The 11949-nt window shown below is 41.7% G+C and overlaps 1 protein-coding gene across 1 annotated transcript in view; it reads right to left on the bottom strand.

Annotated features, from left to right (window-relative positions):
* Nucleotides 1-1981, bottom strand: part of LOC124261308 (cytochrome P450 2D14-like) — a 7745-nt gene extending 5764 nt beyond the window's left edge. Inside the window, exons 1-3 of the mRNA XM_046695616.1 lie at nucleotides 1609-1981; nucleotides 343-858; nucleotides 1-67 (exon numbers count right to left, since the gene is read on the bottom strand). The exon at nucleotides 1-67 is cut by the window's left edge and continues 374 nt beyond it. Of these exons, the coding sequence (XP_046551572.1) occupies nucleotides 1-67; nucleotides 343-858; nucleotides 1609-1963 (938 nt within the window). The 5' untranslated portion in view covers nucleotides 1964-1981. The remainder of the gene's footprint in view (nucleotides 68-342; nucleotides 859-1608) is intronic.
* Nucleotides 1982-11949: the final 9968 nt, after the last annotated feature.

Raw genomic sequence — 11949 nt, 5'->3', positions numbered from 1 at the left:
ATGCTGTTGGCGTTATCATACATTCCGGGGGTAAAGATGTCAGTCAGAACCATATTTACGTGACTTTCTAAACAGAAAGGACAATCCTTTTGCAGACAGAAAACCTTTGTAAATTGTTAGGCAATGGATTTCGTGACTTTCCTTTGTTCAGTTAACGCTTGGTCTAAAGGTAACTCAGGAGATTTTATCTGTTTAAAGAAAAGGATTTATATTTAAATGTCCAATCCTACTACACCGTAAGCATCAAGGACAGGTATTATTAAAGCCTTCTTCACAGCATACAGTACAACTACATCAGCAAACAGAGACACCCGCTCATTACATAAAATTAATTCTCTTTACCGTCAAACGTCTCGCCTCCCTGCTTGCTGCGTCGTACCTCTTTGATGAAAGCTGTGGCGAAATCTTCAACGTTGTCCTCGTCATAGTTGTTCACGCGGTCCTCAACGAGTCGAGCTACCTCATCACCCAGTACCTTGATGTCTTTCACAAGACGTTTATAGTTAAAGAAATCTCCCGGAAGGTATCTCACGGCTGGAAACACATCGAGAATGTTTGAAGTTCCAATGATGCTAAACATGTCTTCCACTGCGTATAACAGCTTTACGAATCGTGGGTCATTGTATTCATAATGCTTTCCGAAGCAAAGATCAGCGACGATATTGGACGTAGCATTGTGGATCGGTCGTTTACAATCAAATTCCTCCGAACCCTCTTCCTCGAATGCTTCCAAAAGTGTATTCAACTCTTCCTGTATCTTCTCTTCAAGGATTGACCTTCCGAAACCAAACTCTCTGAGAGTGGTGACAGCGAACCTTCTCATGTCCTTCCATGTATCGCCGTTGGTGCTTAATATTCCTAAAACATAAAACACAATGTTATATGTTCTTTGTTGACATCACCATCGAATAAGGAATGTGTGTGGAACTTCTGTACATGTGTTTGAGAATTTTGGTATTAACATCAAGAGCGCAGTAACTACACACTCTGGCCCCCGTGTGTAGAGAGACCGGATACATGTAATCATATCGCAAAAAGATGTTATCGCATACCAAGTCGGTAGATCAAGGCTCGTGATGTCAACCGACGAATTGTCTGAATCGACTCCATTATTTACAGACCATCGTTATATAGCCGGAATATTGGTGGGTGTGGTTCATACAAATGAAACAAAGAAATCACTAGCTCAGATCGATGCTGAGTATAAACATCAAGAGCACACACGCACACACAGAGAGAGATAGAATACGGGCGACTTTCCGAGCAGTGAACTAACTTGTCTATGAAACCAACATTCCCAGAGTATCGCCACACCAACTTGGTCACTTATCATTTAGAGATTAACGTTGTTTGTTCACCCTTGACGTCATACATACTTAACCCGATTTCGCTTGCTCGCATATCAAATCTGGTGTCAAGTTATTATATGTTAACCAGATTCCTAAACTTTCTGCCTTGAAATCCTTCATTTACTTCGGGTATGCTAGCATTTGAGAACTACAATATTATCCTAGTTATTCCCGACGTGGCATTTCTAAACTTGTGCCAAAGGTAGCGTAAAACTACAACCATTAACTACTCCTTAATGCAAAATAGACAGTTACCTACCTTTGCCCCCACTGAAAAAATCCGTGAGAAAGGAATGAGGCCTGTCTGAAAAAACGTCGGCGTTCTTGACCAGGGCCTCCTTGATAACATCGTAGCCGTTGAGGACAATGACCGGCTTGTGGAAGATGTACACGCCGAAGATGTCGCCGTACTGACGTCGCAGATTGCTAAAAGTAACTCGGGGATCGTCGCCCATTTGAAAAATGTTGCCCACCAGTGGTAGAAGTGGAGGTCCGGGTGGGAATCCAGCAGGACGCCGTGTTGACAGCCACAGTATTAGTAATACAGTAACAAACACCAGTATCAGAGATGTATTAAACATCAACATCCCCACCAGCAGTGCGATAGAAGCCATAATAGCAGCAGTGCTTGAATTTAACATGGTTGCCATGTCGATGTCTTCTCGCCAAATGCAGGACGGGTCATATCGCTTGTACCAGACTCGGCATAATGCGCAGTAGTCTGTCTCACAGTCCCTGAACCATATTATTTTCCCCAATGCTTAGCCCTCCCTGCAATGCTAAAGTCCTAAATGAAGCAAGTCTAGATTGACTCAGGTTCACTGGTCTCACTTGGGCTCCTTTTCGATTTAAATGGGTTTATTTGCTACTGTCACAATTCACAATTCAGGGATTAAACGTTAGTCTAAATGCGCAGCATGACGCCCACACGGGACCGTTTGATCAAGCTAGGGTCACAACGACACAGGACTATGTATAGTATCAAACTCATGTAAACTCGTGACCTTCCTATATTATTTAACCTCGCTTTCTTCATAGGAAGGACACACGTTTCGTATGTATGTAATGAGACCTCGTGTAGTATTCTCTATTTATTTTATTATAGGGTATTTATATGCGCACATATCCACGCACTAGTGCATGCTCAAGGCGCTGGTTTTTATTTCCTCGATCATTGGATGTCAATCTCAACGGCACATTGCATTATTAATCTCAACTCCCTGGGGAGTATACAACTCTTGCAGCCACTAGGCGCACCGAGGTTTTGTGGCTTTCTCATCCTCACGAGGAATATAGCATATTCGTTCGCTAAATTTGTTATATTTGTTGGTTTTATCAAGATGTGTTTCGACCTGTGATCCAACTTCCTGTGCACAAATCTCCCAACAAAATCCCAGATATCCTTACACATAGTGGTGTTTACGCTTACCATATATATGACACATGTGCTGTAATGTTATCTTAATGGATTCGCATGGGTCCAAGCAAAACCATGTTTATATACACAGCGAATATGTAGAGTCATTCGTGATTGAATTAAAACTTATTTCATCACAGCATATGTCCGATTAATGTATTATGCTGCAATACATCCAACAGTAAAAGCTCTGATCTTCGTTTGTTAGATATTTAAAGGAGATGTTTCTTTCATTGGGGCTAATAGAAGCGACAAAACCCTTTCCACATCCATAAAAATATTTGCTAGTGGCATTTACCTTCCGTGATTAAAATTGAACTCAAAATGTGTAAAATCGCAATAAACGCGTAAAAACGCACTCGCACTTCCGCCTATTAAGGAAACACTCAACAGTTAACGATCAGTAGCGGCAGGGATAATCTACAACCTTATGACATACAAGCACTCTCACTTATTACCCGAGTCCCTTGTCTTAAAGCAATCACTATTGCAATCTCATTGAAAGCATTCTAGTCTCATTGATCAATGACATCTTACACAACTGAGAATACCAATGATTCTGCTTTCACACCAGAAATGATCCTACAAATTAAACGCCAATGCTTTAAAAGATATTTTACTTGCATTTAGGTTAGGTTATATCTATTGTGGTGGTGTGTGGCCTTTGTGCCTCAGTCCAGGTCGAATCTGAGGTTAAGCAAGGTTGGTGTTGGAGAGTCCTTGAATCAGTTTGTTCAAAATTGTATTTGTTCACCCAGCAGAAAATGGGTACCCGGTGGGATAAGTTATATGACTATTACCCTTCTTGTGCCTAACAAGCAGCTTGAGCTATCCGGGGTAATAATGTCCATTACGTTGTAATGCCCATGGTGAGTTGAGTTCATCGCTATATAAGATGCCTTGTTATTATTGACGCCTCTTAATACACAATTCTTAATATAGTCGTAATTCTGTGAGCTTTTAGCCTACTATCCAGCATGAAGAATCGCCTTTCAAATGGCCTATTGTTGTTACAAAGATTATTCTGGTCTACATTTGAAACATATATTGTCACATTACTACTTTTCAATATGTTGCAGTCAAATGCGTTTGTTTTGTACATTGTTTCCGCTTCATTGCATGTTTGCATTCTGGTCCTCTCACCTTTCATTCGTCCCTGTGATATCTAACGTCATGCCTATTTTAACATACTCATTTTGTCATCATGCTATGGCTATGCATGAAGTAACCATAATTTTAACCTGATGACTTAAAGGTTATGGGGCAGTGGGGTATGGTAGCCTAGTGGTTAAGGCGTTCGCGCGTCACGTCGAAGACCCGGGTTCGATTCCCCACTTGGGTACAATGTGTGAAGACCATTTCTGGTGTCCACGGTGTGATATTGCTTGAATAATGCTAAAATATCACTCGCTCACTCATTATTCGTTACCGACATTTAAATAACAAAGCAGTTACCTTAACCATTATTATCATCATCAGTAGTGTTGTCATGTATTAACCGGTTTCAAAGACTCATGATGAAAACAATTATAATAATCTGAGGAAATTTCAGCTGCAAAAAGCAAATCACAGTTACCGAACAGCAAACTCGCTCAAGTTTTGCAGAAGCAGCATATTTAACGCCCAGTGCAACTTCTAGCGGTACGACATTTTTAAATTCTAAAATATGGAGGGGCAAAACAGATTTCGATATTTACACAATGAGCAAAGATCCGCGTAGGTTGTTGCGGTGTGGCAAAACACTGTCAACTAAATCACCGATCCTGACTTCCCGATTCAGTTGGTCTTATGACAAACACTGGGTGTTTTGAGCTAATGTGTTTTTCCCGAATTCCAATGTGTACAATGAACCAGAGCCACTTGTGTATGGCATACTGTAAAATATGGAGTGGAGTCTTGGAGTGGAGTCTGGAGTATGAAGTATCAGCGCACTTGTCACTTCTGTAAACACTGATTACTGTCTAGAATATGCCATTAATGGTTCTTCCCAGTTGTCGTTTATACCTCCGGAATCACCGGTTTCAAAAGTAAATATGTTATCTTACTCATCTTAGAGATTAGTCTTTCTATTTTACAGCTCTCGTAGAAATGTTTGTTAAAGCTTGTAAGTTTACTCCAAACTTATTAATAAATCGTCACAAATTCGAACTCTGTGCAATTAAATTTTCATTTGTAGACAGCAACCTAATCGAGATTGTAAAAATGTTTACATGGCAATCCTCAGTAGCATTCCTTAAGCTCTCTGATATTCTGAGGGCAGATCGTATCAGTGATGTGTTTCCTCTAATCTGTCACATTCCAGTGGACTGCCCATTCATAACCTGACAGAAAGTCAAGATTTTCGAAGCCACAGAGAGCTGATGAAACTCACTAACAATCAGCTCGCAAAATATTCTGCTGCATTTATTTTTGCTTCAAGGATGTAGAGAGATGGCTATATCTGAACAAAAAGCAAAACAATTATGACTTAGGAACAGTTACTTTTGCCATCACTGACAATAAATCCAGTTCATGAATAATATAGTGCTATGTATCTTATGTAATCAAGTTCTTTGTTAAGTAAGAAATAAATAATTCATGCAGTAATAACTGTTATATTCCCTGATGATTATACAGTCAAATCCCGATGAGTCGAATGCCGGTGTCTCGAATATTATGCATAACTCGAAGTACCTGTCGTTCCCGACCATTCCCTGTTATAATTGTCATCATTTGAATACCGGTTACACGAATTCGTCTCATAAATACACACGATGACTCATAGACATACCTATGTCTCGAATACATCGATAAGTCGAATTTATTACTTGGTCCCCAGCGATTCGACTCATCGGGATTTGACTGCATGTCTTAGCATAGACCTAATTTATGTACCTTTTCCCATACTACCGCTTCCTCTACACAAATTTGAATTACATGTGACAATGTTATATATGTCGTTTTTTTGCTAATAAATAATGCCATTATTAATATTTTGCTTACAGGTTGTAAATAATTTACATGCTTCTCCATCCATCCATTCATCCATCCTTCCATCTATTTATATACATTTTTCTTCTTGATGGCAGCGTGGTACTGTCACAGAATGACATTTCTGGAGTTGACAGGGCTAATTGATACGTGTATACAAAATGCCTCCTGTCTTCTGATAAAACTGGTAACACCAACCAGCTACAGATGTGAAATGAATGTGCTTGTATAGCTACCCTTATGATCAAAACAAAACAAACTCGGACACCTAAATATTTACATTAAGACTCCATTCCGAGACTCCACTCCAAGACTCTACTCCAAGACTCCACTCCATGTTTTACTGTATGCCTTGTGTATCTAGGTCAGTCCAGTCCCGGGCAACTCAAAACTAAGCCGTTCACTGTGAATACATTTCGACCTAGATTCATCGGTTAGACACCGGTGGTGAATTTAACTAGATACAGCCTCTGTTCGGAAAGAAAGTAATAAAATATTTGTTAAATCGGGCTGTGTTACATTTCTCACCAGAGTTCTAACTGTTCTGTTTGTTGTGCTGTGTTTAATCATTATGCATGAAGACAGCCCAAATGAGTGAGTGACTTTGGTTTTACGCCGCTTTTAGAAATATTCCAGCAATATCAAGGCTGGGCATTGTAACCATGTTTTCGCCATGCGTGTTCATTCACTATCATGTGCAAGAAATCTTGGATATTATGAACACCCCTGAAAATAGACATCACCCAAACTCTTACCCTAACAAAATCCATCAAACAATTTACCCCATCCAATCACTCTCAGCTATCACTCAGCCATTCCAACACTCTATACACAACCATCCACCAAACCATCCAATCACTCCTTGCCAGCCCACACCTATACACAACCATCCACCAAACCATCCAATCACTCACCAACCCACACCTATACACAACCATCCACCAAACCAACAATCACTCACCCAACCCACACCTATACACAACCATCCACCAAACCATCCAATCACTCACCAACCCACACCTATACACAACCATCCACCAAACCATCCAATCACTCAAGCCCACACCTATACACAACCATCCACCAAACCATCCAATCACTCACCCCACACCTATACACAACCATCCACCAAACCATCCAATCACTCACCAGCCCACACCTATACACAACCATCCACCAAACCATCCAATCACTCACCAGCCCACACCTATACACAACCATCCACCAAACCATCCAATCACTCTCACCAGCCCACACCTATACACAACCATCTACCAAACCATCCAATCACTCACTCCACACCTATACAACCATCCACCAAACCATCCAATCACTCACCAGCCCACACCTATACACAACCATCCACCAAACCATCCAATCACTCACCCCACACCTATACACAACCATCCACCAAACCATCCAATCACTCACCAGCCCACACCTATACACAACCATCCACCAAACCATCCAATCACTCACCAGCCCACACCTATACACAACCATCCACCAAACCATCCAATCACTCACCAGCCCACATCTATACACAACCATCCACCAAACCATCCAATCACTCACCCACACCTATATACACAACCATCCACCCAAACTATCCAATCACTCACCACCCCACACCTATACACAACCATCCACCAAACCATCCAATCACTCACCAGCCCACACCTATACACAACCATCCACTAAACCATCCAATCACTCACCAGCCCACACCTATACACACAACCATCCACCAAACCATCCAATCACTCACTAGCCCACACCTATACACAAACATCCACCAAACCATCCAATCACTCACTCACCAGCCCACACTCTATACACAACTATCCACTAAACCATCCAATCACCACCTATACACAACCATCCACACAAAACCTATACACAATCTACCTAAACTACATCCAATCACTCATCCTACACTACCTATACACAACCATCTACACCAAACCATCCAATCACTACCAGCCCACACCTATACACAACCATCCACTTAAACCATCCAATCACTCACCCATCACCTATACACTCTATACACAACCACAACCACCAACCAAACCATCCAATCACTCACCCCACACCTATACACAACCATCCACCAAACCATCCAATCACTCATCACCACCCACACTCTATACACAACCATCCACCTAAACCATCCAATCACTTTACACCCACACCTATACACATCCACCAATCCACCAAACCATCCAATCACTCATTTTACCAACCCCACACCTATACACACAACAACATCCACCAAACCATCCAATCACTCACCAGCCCACACCTATACACACAACCATCCACCAAACCATCCAATCACTCACCAGCCTACACTCTATACACAACCATCCAAACCATCCAATCACTCACACAACTACACTCTATCACCACACACACACCACCATCCACCAAACCATCCAATCACTCACCAGCCTCACCTATCACACACCTATACACAACCATCTACTAAACCATCCAATCACTCACCAGCCCACACCTATACACAACCATCACCAAACCATCCAATCAACCACTATACACCATCACTCATCCACCATCACCAAACCATCCAATCACTCACTCTCCACACCTATACACAACCATCCACCAAACCATCCAATCACTCACCAACCCACACCTATACACAACCATCCACCAAACCATCCAATCACTCACCCACACCTATACACAACCATCCACCAAACCATCCAATCACTCACCAACCCACACCTATACACAACCATCCACCAAACCATCCAATCACTCACTCACAGCCCACACCTATACACAACCATCCACCAAACCATCCAATCACTCACCAGCCCACACCTATACACAACCATCCACCAAACCATCACTCAATCACTACACACCATCCACCAAACTATCCAATCACTCACCAACCCACACCTATACACAACCATCCACCAAACCATCCAATCACTCTACACCAGCCCACACCTATACACAACCATCCACCAAACCATCCAATCACTCACCCCACACCTATACACAACCATCACCAAACCATCCAATCACTCAATCCCCACACCTATACACAACCATCCACCAAACCATCATCCATCACACTCACCCCACACCTATACACAACCATCCACCAAACCATCCAATCACTCTCACCGCACACCTATACACAACCATCCACCAAACCATCCAATCACTCACCCCACACCTATACACAGCCATCCACCAAACCATCCAATCACTCACCCCACACCTATACACAACCATCCACCAAACCATCCAATCACTCACCAACCACCCACCCTATACACAACCATCCACCAAACCATCCAATCACTCACCCCACACCTATACACAACCATCCACCAAACCATCCAATCACTCACCAACCCACACCTATACACAACCATCTACCAAACCATCCAATCACTCACCAACCCACACCTATACACAACCATCCACCAAACCATCCAATCACTCACCAACCCACACCTATACACAACCATCCACCAAACCATCCAATCACTCACCACCCCACACCTATACACAACCATCCACCAAACCATCCAATCACTCACCCCACACCTATACACAACCATCCACCAAACCATCCAATCACTCACCAATCCACACCTATACACAACCATCCACCAAACCATCCAATCACTCACCAACCCACACCTATACACAACCATCCACCAAACCATACAATCACTTACCCATCCACACTCACAGATCCACCAATCAATACACTCACTTTATATTGAGCTATCAATATACTCATTCACCCATTCATCGAACCACAAACTCGCCCATTGGCAGCCCATTCTCTCACCCACCATCCACTCACTCACTCCCACACCCATCTACCCACCATTCCCCCACTCACTCACCCACTCATTCAATCGCGTATTAAGTTTGCGGACAATTTATGGTACGTGTATCCTCTCATACAAGTATATGAATGTTTCGGAGCACAGGAAAGTTCTGGCTGAGAACGCTTGATAATTCGTTGTTGGAAGCGGGCAGCTGTTGAAGGTTACAGGATGTCAGCCACAGATAATACGTGAATTAAGGGCAGTTACTGTACCGAAGATATACCCACCCTTTGAACCTACATTCACCAACCGTCAGCATTGCAGTCATGTGACACGGGGCATCACAGCAGGCATTGTGCTTGCCATGTGCTGACTGTGTGATCAGGACATTTGGAGGACAATTTATGGGGTCGGGGCTGCACTGAGTCATTGGATTTATTTGAAGAGTGCTGAATGGTTCAGCCATATCAAAAGACAGGTGTCAGATATTTGTATAAAGTCTGTACTGCGACAGACATGTTTGTAAACACTTGTCAGACTACGTAGACTACGACTCACGACTTGGACTTGCTCTATGCATCTGGAGTTACTGCTACTGTTGCTCTTGACATACATGTTGGAAAGATTTATTTCACATTCGTTAGCCACAGTAGTTTGAACAAAGTCTGGCACTGTAGCCGCTACAGGTTACACACCACCAAATGTTTTCCCATAGACTTCTATAGTAACCTTATAATTTTTTTTAAAAATAGACAGGCTATCAACAGCCATTTCATGTACACATGGGTACACTCTGGCCTTTAAACTACCATAAAACACAATATCTGGCCAACTTGTCCGGCTCGTTTTGCGAGCACAGGAAGCGGAACACATCAACCCCAGTTCCGCACCAAATGTCACCTACTGGAAAATATCTGTACACACAATAAGCATAAGTGATGGTGATAAATATGACAGCACTAAATACTTAAAATTGTGGTCAGTTTTAATTACTGGTTGGATGTGCTTTTAAAAAACAAACATCTTACACTATTTCATCCAATCACAGCTGTCACTTGTCTCTGTGTCTCTTGACTTGTTTTCATACGGGTCTCGCGCAGGGAGCATGTGATACTGATTTAGTGTAGTGGAGCCTATAAGGCCCTCGCGGAAATCTGGACCAGAGGAAACAACTGCCTTGTCAAAGTTCTTATATAACACGTCACAATTTAATTGGACACGCGAAAGCCTAGAAACCTTCCGCACTGTGTCCAATTTCTGACAAAGGGTTTGACAAAATTAAACATTCAGTTGTCGTATGCTAAGGATGAAAAAATGAAAAAACATTTTTCGAAAAGTTGAAAAACTCAAATTTTAAACTCACTCGCCCATGGGCCGGAACGTGAAAAGTCGACCTTTTGTGAAAATGATAATCTTTTAGAAATAAGGACCATACCATTCCACTGAAAAAGGGTGAAGAACAGTTATGTTGTTAACATGATCGTTTGTTACACCAAACGTCCGGATTCGATTCCCTTTTGAAGGTAAAATATAAAATCAAATTAATGACATATTGTTGAACACGGTGTAATATTGTATTAACTTACTAATGTACGTGGTATAAGACTATGATATATGACTTGTACAGATATCTGTCAGAGTATGTCTGGTTCACATAAGACAAGACGTGTTCAGATATGTCCTGAATATGATATAATACTTGTATAGATATCTGACGCACTATGTCATGTACATCAGACAAGACTTGTACAGATATATCCTGAATATCATAGAATACTTGTATAGATATCTGACGCACTATGTCATGTACATCAGACAAGACGTGTAGAGATATGTCCTGAATATGATAAAATACTTGTATAGATATCTGACGCACTTTGTCATGTACATCAGATAAGACGTGTACAGATATATGTCCTGAATATAATAGAATACTTGTATAGATATCTGACGCACTATGTCATGTACATCAGACAAGACGTGTAGAGATATGTCCTGAATATGATAGAATACTTGTATAGATATCTTACGCACTTTGTCATGTACATCAGATAAGACGTGTACAGATATATGTCCTGAATATAATAGAATACTTGCATAAAGGTCTTCTTGGGACTTTTTCTTTCATTCTTTGAAACTGCGCTATTACCCAAACCTCAGACTCACATGGAATGTGATTTTCTCTCACTGATGCACTAGTAAGTATATATGAATTTCCGCAAGCTACATATATATGATTTTCCAATAAATCATTTCATGTCCTGACCCGTGAAGGTCCGGGTTAGAACTGATCTTCAGTAACTCATGCTTGTCGTAAGAGGCGACTAACGGGATCGGGTGGTCAGGCTCGCTGACTGGGTTAACACATGTCATCGTATCCCAATTTCGT

This window comes from Haliotis rubra, unplaced genomic scaffold, assembly GCF_003918875.1.
Source record: "Haliotis rubra isolate DU_JTF1 unplaced genomic scaffold, ASM391887v1 Scf795, whole genome shotgun sequence".
In the NCBI taxonomy this organism is placed as follows: Eukaryota; Metazoa; Mollusca; class Gastropoda; order Lepetellida; family Haliotidae; genus Haliotis; species Haliotis rubra.
Note: the sequence above shows the minus strand (reverse complement) of the source record. Positions and strands in the feature narration are given on the sequence as shown.